This window comes from Lagopus muta, chromosome 3 (assembly GCF_023343835.1).
Source record: "Lagopus muta isolate bLagMut1 chromosome 3, bLagMut1 primary, whole genome shotgun sequence".
NCBI lineage: Eukaryota > Metazoa > Chordata > Aves > Galliformes > Phasianidae > Lagopus > Lagopus muta.
Genome location: NC_064435.1, coordinates 91099422 through 91116231, shown reverse-complemented (window position 1 = coordinate 91116231; position 16810 = coordinate 91099422). Strand labels below are relative to the sequence as shown.

Genomic DNA, 16810 nt, shown 5'->3' with positions numbered 1-16810 from the left:
GCTTCATATGGAAGCAGTTAATCCAGGTTGAATTACATAGATTTCCTACATAAATAAAAATTCTAGAAGCACTTTGTTTCCATTTGGTGTTCTCATAGGTATAATATATTTATAATTATACCTATATTTATAATATATCTATAGTTTACAGAATGGAAAGACAAGGTGATAATAACAGAGAAATCTTTCCTTAGAAGTGAGATAATTTCAGCACCTTACCTATTAACCAGCAGCCATGGGATGAAGAATCTAATGAATCTTCTGGCTGATTGCAATGAATTCTTCACAACCTGCTGTTAAACCAACACAGGCCTAAGTGCTATAGCACTGTGTAATTGTGGTTGTGCTTAACACTTGGACATCTTTTTCCCTGTACAAGTCGCTGTGGCAATATGTTGAGTATGTGTGGGAGTCTTGATTTGGGCCCAGCAAACTTACCTTGCTCAAGTGTTACTGCTGACAGTTAGTGACTCCAGACTCCAGTGATCTGGAGGAACCAATGATCTTGTATCCCTTTGAAATATCTATTTGTCTAACTAAAAGTCTGGTCTAGCAACCCCATGCCTCTTGACATTAAGTTGTAGGAATTATGGATGTGTCCTAACTTTTCCATAAATATTTGCTTACTAGCTTTGCAACTCTTCAAAGAATGTACCAATGATTATAATTGGTAACATATTAAAAACGATAAGAAATCCCAGTGAGCCAAGTTATTTTAAAGGCTTATTGTACCCTGATATCTGGTAATTATTGTTATTGAGCTTGTCTTTCTTTAAGCTTGGCAGAGATGGACATCATTATATGGAATCATTACTTAGATTTAAGTTCAAGGTTGTTCTCAAAACTTTTGGCACATTCTCCATCTCACTGACTTGACCTTCCTCTCACATGAAAAGTGGAATGATTCACTCCTCATTCACTGTCCCATATGTCCAAAAGTGAACAAATCTATCACGTGGGTTTGTTATGTTTTGTTTTGCTTTTTAAATAGTAGTTATATATATATATTTTTTTATGCAAATTGTGAGCTTCGGTTTTCAGGGCCTTACCAAGACCCCTGAGAGAATATGTTTTTCTCCAGCTTCCTCAGATCATTGGCTTTTATTGCATTTTTGTTGTCTGTGCCTTCCCATTTAAGTGTCCTTCTCTTGAGTAAATATGCCTATGTATTTTGTAACAAATATTTGGAATATAGTTTCTCTCTCAGTTACTTTTTAAACGCTAAACACTCTAGATTTAAAAAAGTGTTCTGCTAAGGGAGTGGCCATGTTGCAATAGAAGTGCCTTACAAGCAATATTGATCCCTTGGGTAGGGCTATTGTCCAGTTATTTTCTGACTTTTTCTTCTAAATAACTTATTCAGGTCAATTTCTCCCTCACTTATATAAATCATGCCTGATACGACTGTCTATTAATTTTTGTCCTGGACCTCTGCACTGTGTTCTCATGAATGAATTCTGAACATATTCCTTCTTTGTTCTTGCTCATATGATCTTTTTCTCCTCTTGATGAACCTTGTTTTCTCTTCCATCCACTAATGAGCACAGAGGGATTTTTCCTGTTCTCTACTCTTGCAAAAATCTGTTCCTCAGATAAAAAGGACTGGGATCCCACTCTTGGTTGCATGAAGAAGGTAAATTTTGCAAGATCTTTAGGAAATTAGCAGAGCCATCTTTGTAGCTTTCCCTTTGCTGTTACTTTTAAAATGATAGTGCATGCCTCATTCTGTTTGCACATATTTCTGTTTCCATAGGTGAGCAAAGTAAACTTAATTAGTAATACAAGATAAAAACTAATGCAATAAATAAGTGCTGTATTCCTTTGTCACCAGTATCCTGTAGTTCCTAAACCTTTGAAACCATTGAAAAAAACAAAACAAAAAACAAAAAAAAAACCAACAGCAACAACCAAAAACAATGAACAACAACAACAAAACACCATTATTCAAAATTCTCATGAGCTACAACACAAGCACATTGAAGTTGTAACTTTTAGTCCTTTACCTGTTTCTAGAGCCCACCTGCAATGTAATACTGGCCTCGTGGAACATAATTTGGGAACAACTGTCTCAACTACATCTGTCAAAACACATCTACTGGTACAGAAATGCTGTATAACTGCACAGAGTGTGGTTAAGCCCCCACTGTAGTCATTCTTAGTGAGCAAGAGGCAAATTTGACCTCTTGTAGTATTTTAGAACATTTACTTCAGGGGTGCTGGAATATTACTTCAGCCATCTTGTCTGTTGTCAACTAAGCTGAGACATTTTACTTCAGATGAATGACACAATACGTAACTACAAAGGCAGTTTATATCTGGAAAAACTTAATCTCATGTGCCTTGCCATAAGAATAAGGTACTGCTTCCAGAGTCTGAGTTAGATGGTATGATTTTGGATCTAATAAATCTCATAGGACACAAGGTGACATCATGAGGGACATGTTAAATAGCTTATATGCCATGCTTTCCAGTTAAATCTTAGAACCTCTATTTTCAAGGATTTTGTTTTGTCTGTGATATGACAGTCTGACATTACTACAGATAACACAAAGATGAATCTGCTTATAGTTTTTGTACTTTGTTTTGAAGGCCACCTGGACAGTGGGTTGCTGGACTTCCTCCTGTTTGGCAGCTTGATTGCTGCTGTGGATCCTGTTGCTGTGCTGGCAGTATTTGAAGAAGTCCATGTCAACGAAGTTCTATTCATCATTGTTTTTGGAGAATCACTTCTGAATGATGCAGTCACTGTGGTAAGTAAACTATATATCCCAAGGTCACTCTAACTCTCAAGTGGCTTTTTGTTGTTTGTTTGTTTGTTGTTTGTTTGTTTGTTTTCTTTTCTGAACGCACTCTCATAAATGAAATACTTTATGTTGGAGGGATTTCTAGAACCAAATATTAAACTTCTTATAAACTCCTGTATCAACATCACTGGTTTTCACAAAGAATCAAGTTTTTGCCACTGCATAATGAATAAAAATACTCCACAAGAAAACTTGATTACTTGTTGAAAAGAATTCAGGAGAGAACAGTAAGCATAACCAAGAAAAAGCATAGATTATGAAAAAGTTTAAAACAAGCAAGGTTGTCTACCTTGAATAAGAAAACAATGGAGGGCAGAAGAAAGTGAAAGATATGGCATTCTTTAAATGTAAGTATGTAAAAGACTGTTGCTACAGAAGAAAATAGGGGTAAGAAATGGTAAATATGGTAAGAATTAATGAGTTTAGCTGAAACAACAAAAGCTGAGAAAGCCACAGTAAAGTACTCTTCCATCACTAGAGGTCTTTAAAAACAGGTTAGACAAGTACCTATCATAATACAAGAATAATACTCATACAAACAGTGATCTCCTAAGTTGGGTAATAGATGATTTCTTTACTTTCAGTGTTATCAGTTTTTGAAAAGCCTTAGTGCAAAAATTACAGTTTTATGTACTCTTTTATGTTTACGTATGTTAAACATGTTTCAATCCAGTAACTTATTAATATCTTGTTAATAATTCTTGTTGTATTCATACTACCTTATTTATCTAATGCAAGCAGTAAAAAAATCTTCTGCCAAAAGCTTGGATTTTAGAGTGAGAAGTGTCTTATAATACTCACATGCATCTAATTGTTCATAAAGAATCATATTTATATAAGAAATGGAAAAACATTTTAAACTGATTTATTTGGCTCTTCCCATCCCACTGCATCTTTTTTGCAAAATTAAAATTCTGAAGAATCTTTTCCCTTCAAAACAAATTTCCCTCATTCATAAGTAGGTTCAGAATTCGTAATGTTGCGGCCCATAATGAGATTATTGTAGTAGGTTTCACTCAGGGGCAAGTACTAAGCCAGTTTACTTTTCTTTTCAGGTGTTGTACAACGTGTTTGAATCTTTTGTTGCAATAGGACCAGAGAATGTGACTGGTACTGAATGTGTCAAAGGCATAGGTGGGTAGAATTGAATTCTGTAACATACCACTGATGTACATATGCCGACTCTTAAATAAAATTTTATTATTGTGCTGTCAGAAACTGTTCTTTTTCAGCATTTTCCCTGGTCGTATTCCTACACTGCTACAGAATATAAGGAGAGAATAAACTTGCAAGAATTCTTTAAAAAAATAAGTGAAAATTCATGAACATGTGGGAAATTTCTCAGACTCTTCTGTTCAACTTTGTTTGAGAATCGATAGATGTAGATTTCAGTTGCTAAGATCACCAACCTTGATTTTTGTAGTACTTGATGGAAATCAGTGTCAAGCAGCAATATTTGCAAAAAAATTTAGTCACTCTTTCCCATTCCAAGCTTGATAAGATACTAAATTATCCTATGAATCAATGCATTAGCAGTGACTTTGACATATTCCATAACAGTAGGGGAAAAATAATTGTTCAAACTAAGTTAGTGGGTTTTGAGTAAGCCTAAAATAATAATGCTCAACAGAAAGTAAGTTTGTTGGTTTTTGTTTGTTCGTTTTGTTTTGTTTTGTTTTCCTATAGGATGTTGTTCCTATACCAAGTACTTGCAAGAATTCTTCTTGTTGTATTGGTATTTCTGAAACAATTTTTGAAATGCCCTCTAAAGTTTTCTCTGATTCACTGGCCATACAGTAAAAGAAGAATTAGTTCTAGTTTCTACTCTTTAAGATGTGTTTTTTTCTTGTATTTCAGTGTCGTTCTTCGTGGTAAGCCTGGGTGGGACACTTGTTGGCATTTTCTTTGCATTTCTGCTCTCGTTGGTCAGCCGTTTCACCAAGCACGTTAGAATCATCGAGCCTGGATTTGTTTTCATTATTTCCTACCTGTCCTACCTCACAGCAGAGATGCTTTCTCTTTCCGCTATCCTTGCGTAAGTCCTTTTCATTGTCTGTGAACGGGATTGAGAAGACAACATAGTTTCTGTAAACACTGAAAGACCTAAATTACATAAGGGTGCTACAAAATACAACAGTTCTAAAGTTTATGTTGAATATTTCTATCTTTTCATCATAGATGATTACAGTTTGCAAACGCCATGATTATTTATCCTCAAAAAGCAATGCTAGTTTTCTAGTATTTTTTGTGCAACACGAAGACATTCTTTGCAAAACACAGATTTGGTTCTTTCTACTTTGTGGTTCATAGTCTCCTCTTCAATAATTAACAGTTGTACATTTTCATTGACACTCTACAGTTTCTAACTGAAACAATAATTTTCTAAGGCATTCAGTGACACGCATTATGTCCTGCTTTCACTCTCCAGATTGACCTCCTTAGGTTTTACCAAATTTAGTCTGTTTTATCATGAGTCATCTTTTGTAGTCTTTTTTACCTTTTGTGGTTTTTCTTCCTTTGATATCCATTGATTTCTGTCATATCTTTCTTCTCAGTTTTGCTTGACATGCTTGTAGATATTACAATTAGTATGTTTAGTACCTGAAAATGTTACTGGAAATAGATAATTAGTTTAAGCTTTAATCTAATGTAAAGAAGAATTAATTTTTTTCATATAAATCAATATAGTAAGCTGAAAAGGTCTTTTTTGACCAGGGAAATGCTATCATCACATATTTTGGGAATCACCTCAGGAGAAATGTTTGAGAAATGCTTTTTAAGCAGATGAAAAAGCACAGTGGCCTCTGAGTGCATTTTTTGTACATTTGTTTTAGGAATTAGTGGTGAGATTGTCACTGTGTGACAGACTAATATTAAATGTTACATCAAATATTTTCTGAACAATTGAATTTTTTTTTTTTCCCCCAGGATAACTTTCTGTGGCATTTGCTGTCAAAAATATGTCAAGGCTAATATATCTGAACAATCTTCTACAACTGTAAGATATACCATGAAAATGTTGGCCAGTGGAGCAGAAACTATCATCTTCATGTTCCTAGGAATTTCAGCTGTAGATCCAAAAATTTGGACTTGGAATACAGCTTTTATACTCTTGACTCTGGTATTCATCTCAGTATATAGAGTCATTGGTAAGGGGATAATCTTTTTGTTGTTGATATATATTCTTTTGCCCAAACCAAACCAAGCCAAGTCAAACCAGTTCATTCATTTTGGTTGAATTTATGATTGTTGTCATTTAGTAAGGAAGTTTTTTACAGTAAGATTTATCATAAGTGGAAAATATAGTAGGACTTCACGTTTGTGAGGTAATTGCTAGCCCAATAATTAAGTCATTCACCTAGTTCTTCCAGTGGCTGGTTTCTGTGATGAACACACTATTTGCAAAATCTCCCAATGAAATTAACTTTGTTTTTTATATTACAACCCAGAAAAATAAACTTGTGAGTCCTGTCAGCCATCTCTTTTCTTCAGCTCTTTCAATTTGGTAATAGAGTGTCTTAAGCTAATTTCATGGTTGACTTCAGATTTGAGATGCACAGTGATGTAAGACCATACAGGATTACACTACAGGTACTCTGGCTTGAGAAATAATTCTCTGGGCTGGTGAAAAGCTGAGCAAATACGTGTGTGGCAGGTAAGGATTACATACTGTCGATGTACTGGACTTACATAAGTTTGCAAACATTCAAAATGCTGATAACATTTTACCTAAATGCGTACTTCTACAATTTAATGACTGTTTTGTGAAATAGCAAAAGGCCTGAAACAAAACAAGTAACATGCATTTTGATTTCATGCATGTGCTCACACCTTGGAATTTTCTCGTTTATTTGAATGTTTGATTTAAATTATGTACCAGCTGAGCCACCTACCTAGCTGGCAGGTGTCCTAAACCCTGCGATCACATTCAGACTGAATGAGCTGAATAAAAGATCTAGTACCATGTCCTCATTTCTAAATAGTCTGTAACCATTTTTAATTTTGCTCCTACTCACTAATTAGGGTGTGTAATGTGCTTAAGCAGGTTTTCATTTTTTAAACTTTATCATTTGCTGTATTCCTAGAATTAATTGTTAACCATCCTGTAATATGAGTGAGCACTAAACAGTAAATATTCAGCAATGACAATATGTATCCAGGGAAGTAATTAAACTTAGACCTTGATAAATTACTGGAAGTCTGATGATATTGGGCCTTTGTCTTCATACGTGATTACAGCTTTCATATCCTCAGAGAATTAGATTGGTGATGTGAATTAATTTTCAAGGTCCCCTTCATCAGAGGCCTTTCTTAGAGTGATATATATTTTTCTTTCCTTAGTATAATCTCCAAGTTCTCTGAAAAGAGAAGGATTTCTTTTGCTCTGGCAAATGTAATGGTCCTGGCTTGCTGTGGTGGGATGCACATGCTATGCACTCACAGGAATGCTGAAGCATCTTTCCTTCTGCATGGTGATATTATGATTTCTAGAACTCCAGGTCAAGCATTTCTAGAAGGCAGTATCTCATCTGTAGACCCGAAGATGATGTTAGCATAACAATACAACTCTGCACAAGGCACTGACAGCGATGACATTTTTAGTATGATTTGTAAAAAGTACCACACTTACCACGCTTTCTAAATCAATGGGGTTGCAACAATTTTATGTTTTGGTATTTCTTGCTGTTAAAATATCCTATGTATGTAATTTACTACAGTGCAGATATTCTAGTATTTCCCAGACAATGATTTCAAAGAAGAGCACATAGCTCTCATAGAATTTCACCTTCAGCACCTGTGATAGATGAAGAAAAATTCTTGTCTCATATCAAAGGACAGCATTCTCAGAAGGGTTGCCAGATTGTAGAATAAGCTTCTTCTAACTCCTCTGGCTAAATATGATGGGCAAGATACGAAGTGGCCCCAGCCTACCTGGCAGTTTAGAAGCAGAGTGGGTGAAGTAGAAGGTGTAAAGAATTTGTTATGAAATTTGTACTGTTTCTGTAACACACCATTGAGATACTGATATTTAATAAGAGCATTTCTAGCATGTCAATATTTGCTTTTTATAGGTGTAGTTTTACAGACTTGGATTCTTAACCACTACAGAATGGTCCAGTTGGAGATAATAGACCAGGTAGTGATGTCATATGGCGGACTCCGTGGAGCAGTTGCTTTTGCTCTGGTTGCGCTTCTGGATACAGGAAAAGTGAAAGAGAAGAACCTGTTTGTCAGCACAACTATCGTTGTTGTGTTTTTTACTGTTATTTTCCAGGTAATTTTTCTTCCTATGCATGTTTCTTGCGTGGAAAAGGAGTCTCTTAAAAGTATTAGGCCTTCTCAGCTGAAGGTTGCGTATTGTTTCACTGAACTGAAGGCATAATTGACTTTGTAATTTTAGTAACAAAGATCCTATTTTATGTTTTCATACAGTACCACAAGGGACAAAACACAATTTCCTCTGTGCTAAAAAATGTTCAGTCTTAGCTGCTTGATATTAATAGTACTGAAGTTAATATCTGACTAAACATCCCTCATCTCATAGGAATAACTATAGGGGACAGTTCTATTTATTGGCAAATACAGTCTTTAAGCTGATCTACCTGAGTGAGCCTAAGCTGTTCTTTTAAAATATGGCAATAAGCAGTGGGACAAGAAAGTATTTACACAACAAAACAGTGATTTGTGGATGAAAAAAAAAAAAAAGAACATAAATGCAGATGTGTCAGTACACACCGATTTGAAAGACTTCAAAAATGTATCAAGATTTTAATTGTCGTAATAAATTCGTTAAATAAATAAATATGTGTGGAAAACAAACATGCACTACTATAGGAAATATTCTCAGGCTCACAGTGCTATATAGAAGATATGGTATTTTTCTGCTGCTTGATGCCTTTTCAAGCCTTTGTAACAGTAGCTGTGGGTACTGCATTATTTTAGCTCTAATGGGGGGAGGGATCAAGTAGGGAAGTGTGACAAACAACATGAACATGTATAAAACCACTCTATTTAGCACTGTTCAGCTGGAGGAGAGTCTAATACCCTAAGTATTTATTATTATGTTTCATTGCCTAGGGATTGACAATCAAGCCTTTGGTACAGTGGCTGAAAGTGAAGAAAAGTGAACACAGAGAACCAAAACTCAATGAGAAACTTCATGGAAGAGTAAGACACTTTTAAACAATATTGTGGCACCATTTGAATTTTTACAGAATGCCTTAAGAGAGAAAACGGTTAAAGAAAAATTATTCCTGGAAGAGAGGAGGCAATCAAACTCATATTTACACAGCAAAAGCCTTTAAATTTGTCAAGAATTACTGCATTAGCTGTAATTTGTTACTGGATTGAGTCCAGTCCAAATTGAAAGGATACTCAGCAGAAGTTTTTTCTGTTCATTTGCTTGAAAATTCACTGGTGCTGACGGAACTGGGGAAACAGCTGGAATAATATTCTTTCTCTTCATCTAAAAGAGGAAGATGTTTGATTGAAGGTAGATAGGGCAAAGCATGTGAAAGAAAGTTTATTTTTCCTTCTTAATTATTGTATATTTATGGACATGAAATGAAAGCAGGCTTTGCAGTGTGCATGTGACATACAGTCCCAGATTCATGGTAATATTTTTAGTCCCATTTTGAATGGCGTATGTATCCATATTTATTTATTCTTTGAAGAGATTTTGAAACGTGACTCATTGGATCTTTTACAATTCAGACAACAGGCTGTCAGACATCTTGTTTAGTTCGTAACTCTGCAGATTTACACAACTATGTCTTCATCAAACATTTTAATATCCACTTGTGGAATCTTCTAGTCTGTTTGCTTTCAAGCTGGAGGTTACCTGAAGTGGAGTAACAACTTGGTAAGGAGCAGGGTTTAGTTCTGAAGAATCCTTTTAAAGACTACTGAATAAATATGTTATGTTTTTAGCATACAGCAGAAAAGTTGCTTCATTTACAGATAGTATTTATCCAGAAATAAAATTTTGATGTTTTACTATTTGAAAATCAGTAGTTTCTTTCCAGAAATATATTCTATCTGACATGGGATATACCTTTGTGTGTCACTGAGCAGAAAAATCTGAACAGTAACGTTAATCCTCACACTTTATTTTGTTAACTGACTCACCATTATATTCTAGCACATATCATCTTGGAAGAATATAAACTGCAGCCTTTAAAGAGAGCACTATCCATTCCCAGAGAGTAGGAGAGAGGCACCTTATTTATAATGTAATTTTCTCCATTTCTATGTCAGATGTCTCCTGAAACAGTAACTAGTAATAAGTGCAGAAATAATTCATATCACACGTGGTTATTTAAGTGGCATGCCATAGATTCTGTAGTAATCAGTTCAATAGAGAGTAAAATGTTAACAAGTATATAAAGAAAAAAGATCAAATTCTGCTGCAGCTGCCTTGTCTTGACTCAAAAGTTGCAGTCCTCAAAATTGTTATCAACCATGTGATAATAAATAAACTATGACATTTTGCTCTGGATACTAAAGGAATGACTTCTACTTCTGCCCTGGGGGAAGATACTGAAAAATCTAAAAGAAAAAAAGTATTAGGAAATGCTTTCAACTAACTTGAATCATCTACGCTAATAATGACTCATTACATTAAAGAGTAGAAATGGAGATGTAAAATGAGTAGATAATGAGTCCTAAAACTGAATGTCAATAAAATGAAGGCTTAAGTACCTTCTTGCTGAGTTAATTTGTAAATTATGAATAGTCAGTGAATTTGCAAAGGAGTGGTTAGAAGGCTCAGACCTCCGAGGAAAGGCATATGGTAGTAAGAGTTTCTGTAAAGAAAGAAAAAAATCTGCTTGGCAGCAATAAAAATTTTCTACAGTTACTTGGTCTAACCTGACATAAATACAGATATTTTATAATTATGCCTTTAATGTGTGTGTGATACTAATTCCACTTCTACTTTTCTAGGCCTTTGATCACATTCTTTCTGCTATAGAAGACATCTCTGGACAAATAGGACATAACTATCTGAGAGACAAGTAAGCAGTAACTAACATGTAGAGTTTGAAATACTGCTAGGAAATTTTATATGTAAATTATGACTTTTTTAAGCCTGCAAGCCTCTGAAAGTAGGGACAGCAAATATCTCAACTGCAATTGTTTGCTCATCTTGAGAGAAGAAAAATTATTCACTTGAATGATACAGACACTATTCTCATAAAAGAATGTGAAGAACTACCATTAAGAGGGGCAGGCTTCCATAAGCTAGATGAACAAATGTCAAAAAATGATGTTAAATCTGGACTTCTTTAACAGTGTGATTTAGGGTTAGACTGTCTCTCTGGTCTTAGGTCATAACATAGATGCAGACACTCATAGTTGTGACTTGCTGATGTTCTGACTCAACATGTCAATTCCAGTCTAAAAGTCATTCAGTTGCATTAATCATCTGCAGAACTTTCCTCTAAGTCTTGCTGAGAAGCTGAAAACAGTGTAGGTTTAGCATTATACTCATGCAGGTTAACGGTTTCTAGGCTGGAGCTAGATTGTATCTAGCTACTTGTGAGAACAAGCAAAATCATTCACCTGACTGTACCCAGTCATAGAGACAGTTGTCACTGTTTCATTTTTTTTCATTTTTTCGGAGGAAAGCCATGAAATTTATCTTATAATATATCCCTCCATAATATCTGCAATGACACATTGAAATAATACATATTTCTTTTGTCTGGTGTTCATTTATGCAGTGAAGAATTCTCACTAGGCATCCCAAATAGAACATCTTTTTTTCCTTTGATAATCTTTAACATACACTTTAGGAAAGAATTTCAGAATATTACACTGCAGTGGAATACATCATCAGGTCTGAAATATTGACTTAAAGGTGGAACTAAACATTTTTAAAGTGGCAGATTACAGTTTGTCTTCTCATATGGCAGAAGGTAATATGCTGTAGTAACAGAAGCCTTCTCTTAGTAGCTTAGCGTAGGTTCTCAGTAGTGTGCAGAAATATATTCTGAATGAGACCACATTCAGTTTGCTTCTTCTAGGCTATATATATATGGAAATATTACTTCTTCAAAGAAATGGCAGTATCCCAGTTTTTTCAGTAATATGCTCAGGTGTAACAGCCTGGAAACTGATTTTCAGATGTTCTGACTAGAGAAGAGGAATAATGATCAATTCTGGAACATAAGCACAAAATAACAAATATCTTACTATCAGACGATCTTGGAAGTGAACATCACAGCAAACATGTACCACTTCTATCTCCTAGAGCACTCAAACAGCATGAAATGAGGCCCTCTCTCTGTGCTTTTGGAGTACAATGGTTGGAAACTGGCTTTCTAGTCTGGGTTACCACAATACAGCTGTGGAAATGTGCTTTTCCTTCCAATAAAGGAAAGAAACTTGAACTTTCAGAATGAAGATTTTAAGTATAATAGTAAATAGTCATGAGTGGAAAAGAAGGTAGCATGATTTACCAGAGTATATAAAGTGTTCTAGTGACTATGAAATGGGATACCTTAATCATAGCACTTGTGCTGCTGCAGTAGTATTTGTTAAGTGAACCTATTAAATGCTTAGTGACAGCTGCATAACTAGCTGTACCAGCTTTTTCCTTTCTTTAGCTGTTATTTGAAAAGCTTCAAAATACAAACCCTCACATTTTTATGCTCGACATTAACTAAATGCTGTTAGCTCACACAATAGTCTTTTCTGATAAATTACAAATGCTCAGGCACTACAATTGCTTGCTGCCCTTAACATGGTTTGTTTCAATTATCAGGTGGTCCAATTTTGATAGGAAATTCCTCAGTAAACTCCTGATGAGAAGATCTGCTCAAAAATCAAGAGACCAAATCCTTAATGTTTTCCATGAACTCAACTTGAAGGATGCAATTAGCTATGTGGCTGAGGTACTTATAAATACTTACTTTTTTTCCTTTCTAGTTTTTCTTTCTTTCTTTTTTTATGTTTAATGTACAGTGTAATCTAAAGATGATATTTTGCAGATGTCTTAAAAAAAAAACAACACAAAACTTTTCATTTGTTTTATCTAAGTGGAATTTAAGAGTTATGAGTCTTGTTACCACCCATTTGGGTAACCATAGTTCTCAGTACTATGCCTGAACCCCAAGATGAGTATGATAAACATTTGTTGGTGTATTTTTCTGTTGAATTTTTCTGAAGAATTTTTTTATCAGTATTCATTGCATCAAGAAACACCGCAATCAGAAATGGATCAGGTAAAATATTGTCTTTTCCCTATAGAATACCAACTGTATGTGACAATAAATCTGATTTGAAGAATTTCATTTCCACATGGTGTGAACATTTGACTTTAGTGTTATCTTATTATGCAAGATCACATTATTATTATAGAGAGAGATCAGCAAGAGAGCAGTTGATTTCAATGGCAGAATAATACCTACATTTCAAAAATTAGGATTAGAATGACAGTAAATGCAACGACAAAACTTATGACCTGCAGGGTAAAGTACAGAAGTCACTAAATGGAAGAAGGTTACTGCCATTCTGCTTTAGTATCATTCCCAAACCAAAACAATGTTAACAGATTATGTATAAATTCCTTATCTTCTTCATCACTGTGTTGGCTGGCTTAGTTTAGATCAACACAGGTATGCAGCATTCACACGGTGCAAAGGATAATTTTAAACAGGAATGTTTAAAAGTGATTTTTGAAGTGATAATCGATCTAAAGCCTTAATCTCTAAATGTACTTCTTTCTTTTGTTTTCTTTTTATTTTTATTTTACAGCTGAGAAACAGACTAGTTAGTTTCATTAATTAAAATAAATTATTTCACTCCCACTACTGATAATAATGTCATTTTTGGTGAATGTACTACAGCCTGTTAGACTTCTTACAATGAAACACAGAATTTCAAATATCAAATTTGCAAAACAAGATCAAAATCAGAAATTATTTTAGTGTGAAAATTGGGGATTACTTCACAAAATAAACAACTTTCTCAGATTTATGTTTTTTAAACTATCCATAAAGTTTTCAGGCTGCTTGAGAACAAATTTTCTTTCCCAAGATGTTTCCTAGGTCGCACCTCTAAGGAAGAAAATTAGATGTTGATGAGGATGGTAAACATATACACATGCTCAGATTCACTGCTGAGTCTGTTTTGTAGATTCATTGCATTTTTTTTCTTTAACAGATGTGAGTGGCTGTACTGATTGCTAAGCTATGCAGATTTATCAGCAGAATCTTTACCCAGTGATGTCATAAACAGCATACACTAGTGTAAAATGAAGTTAGATTATTCACTGTTTGGAAGAACGGCCTTTTTCATTGTACATAATATATGGTATGATACAAGGAGGCTGTCTTTTGATGAGTTCAAATAATATTTGTGTAGATTGTGTCTTGAAGGCAGACTACAAATGTTTGCTCATCTGCTAAGAACAAACAAAGAAATTTAAAGTTTTGCAGGTTCTACAAAAAGTTTCATTCATGCTGTTATGCTGCATTTATTCAATAAAAAAAAAGCATGAGTCTCTTCATGTTTCAGTGGGCATCTGACTCAGATAAGATGAGTTTTTTCCCTAAAAACACTGATTCCAGATAATCTCTGAGCAAAAAGCGCTAGAGCATTATGTTCTGGTAGTGCATCACCATTGCTTAATATACAAGAAAAAGTATAAAAGATCAACAAGGATTTAGATATCAGATATCAACAACTTTTTCAAAGGAGCTATAAGACTTCTAGCATGAAGTATTACTTCTTGTTCCAAAAAATGTATTTATTTTTAACACAAAACATTTCATGAAACCATTAGTATGACTTCTACAGATTCATCCTGCAAACAGCAGCTCAGTTATCTGTGATGACCACATTTTTTTCAGTGCTAAGAAGGGCTAAAGGACCTTTTGGAATGATACAACAGATCATGTCTTCTTCTGGCTAAAATTCCTCCACAGATGATATGATATAAGGTATCTATGAAACATTATACTTCATTCTAAAAGAAGTCAGATGCTCATAATAAAACAAGTGAGATGATGCTTTTTTTTTTTTTTTAATCCCTCTTTAATTTCTACAGGGGTCAAACTATACCTACTATTGAACTGGTTCAACAGATACTAGTTCCTGGGTGTCCAACATTTTGTCTTAACTTGGCCCCACTGAGCTGAGAGGAATTGCCTTGGGCTGTGTAAAATATATAACATAGTTAATGTAGATAAATAACAATTTTTTTCTAGTTTTTTTTTTTTTTTTTAATTAAAGAAGAGAAAATAAAATTATAAAAAAAATATGAAATAAATATTGTTAACGTTTCTCAAATCTGTCTTCTTCACAGAGAAGCTCCAAGTAAATTTCATTAGTAACTATAAAGAAGATACGTTATTCTTTCTCATTGCTTCTAGTGATGTAGTGATAACTTTTGTAGGACAACTAATACTACCATATGTTTCAAGATATAGTTTCCCAAAACAGACACTGCAGTTTCATAACTAGATAGACTCCAAGTATGTCACACAGCCTGCAAAGAATGAACCTTTGTGAAAAACGCGTGGCGCATGGAAATATTTTTATTCCTGATGGTGATGATTTACATTTCCAGTAGCCAAAGGCAGGGCTGGCAGCAGGCACTGTAGGAAAAGGCTGCAGGAGGCTGTCCATCAACATGTGACTCACAGCATGAATTCACCACTGTGAGATGGTAAAGAGTTGTGAGGTGCTGCATGGAGAAGTGGGGCCAGCAGCAAGTGGGGCAGCCTTCTTGTAAGTCACCATTAGGATGGGGGTCTCACCAGGCTTCATGTCTTGCAAGCACATAATGCAAGCAGTTATTCTTCCTCTGCAGTTGTAGCATAAAAGAGTGCAGAATGCCGGTGCATGTGGGGGCACAGCTATCAGCAGCACAAGAGAGATGACAGCACTGGGCCCCCAGGTCAGAAGGGTGCAGGCACTGAGAGTGAAGGCAAGCACTGCCAGTTGCCTTTAATGCATGGGCATCCAATCTTCGGTTTGCCTGGACTGCACTGAGTGAAGAGGAATTGTCTTGAGCTGCATATAAAATGTAGCTATTGTATATATATAGCAAAACTTTTTAAACATATATCTATATATTCAATAAGACACACCACAAAAAATTCAACAGTAACATAAGACCAGGGGGATATTTGAGCTTGTTTTTTGAAACTAATACATCAGTCTGGTTTCTTGTAGGCAATTGCCATTCTCAATGAGTTCTTAAGGTGTGTGTCAGAGATTTTTGATGGAATTTTACTCCTATACCTAATCCTTGAAAACAGTTATTCACAAATATACATGCTTCCAAAGAGCAATGACAAGAATAAGGCATGATTGTGAAGTGAGGGATGTCTTTCTCCGGCAATATAGGTCTTATGGTAGCCTAATGAAGAGACATGATTGGAATTTTGAGTTGACTATCTGATTTTGCAACTATGTACATTCCTCTTGAAAATTTGCAGATAGTGTATTTATGTCAAATGAAAATAGAGTCACAAATATAACAAAAATTAATGGTTTTTTCAAAGATCTTGAAACCTATTCTCAAATTCCTTTATGAAAAAGGTAAGCAAGGCTTACCTTTCATTATTCACAGGACTGCATTTAGCAAATGTATCAAAATGCATAAAATTATATACCATAACTTGAGTTAGCTTTGCTCTACACCCTCCAGTGTCCTGATTCCAGCTCAAACAGTGTAAACAGTCCACTACTGGTTGGCCACTGCTGAAACACGGGTGCTTCTGAGGTCAAGGCTAGGCCATTCAATGGCACAGAACCACCAGCATGATAGGTTGGGGCAGGGGATTAACCTCAGGACAGGCTTGGCTTGCAGTTGGATACATCTGTTCTAGCATAACATGTATGTGAGCTCTACGATAGTACAAGGAAATGTTTGTTTGTCTTATTCTCTGTGACTACAGAAATGTAAAGTGAATGAAATGTAGATGGAAAAAAATAGATAAAATCTCTTTCAATATTGCATAAGGGAGGTTGTATTCTATACTACATTGTTAAAA

General features: G+C 35.0%; 1 protein-coding gene across 3 annotated transcripts in view; it reads left to right on the top strand.

Annotated features, from left to right (window-relative positions):
* SLC9A3 (solute carrier family 9 member A3) overlaps window positions 1-16810 on the top strand; it is a 54665-nt gene that overhangs the window by 27952 nt on the left and 9903 nt on the right. For all 3 annotated transcript variants that reach the window (XM_048940720.1, XM_048940722.1, XM_048940721.1), the window contains exons 3-10: window positions 2590-2750; window positions 3860-3938; window positions 4662-4839; window positions 5733-5953; window positions 7877-8079; window positions 8883-8972; window positions 10749-10819; window positions 12571-12700. In XM_048940720.1, the coding sequence (XP_048796677.1) occupies window positions 2590-2750; window positions 3860-3938; window positions 4662-4839; window positions 5733-5953; window positions 7877-8079; window positions 8883-8972; window positions 10749-10819; window positions 12571-12700 (1133 nt within the window). The remainder of the gene's footprint in view (window positions 1-2589; window positions 2751-3859; window positions 3939-4661; window positions 4840-5732; window positions 5954-7876; window positions 8080-8882; window positions 8973-10748; window positions 10820-12570; window positions 12701-16810) is intronic.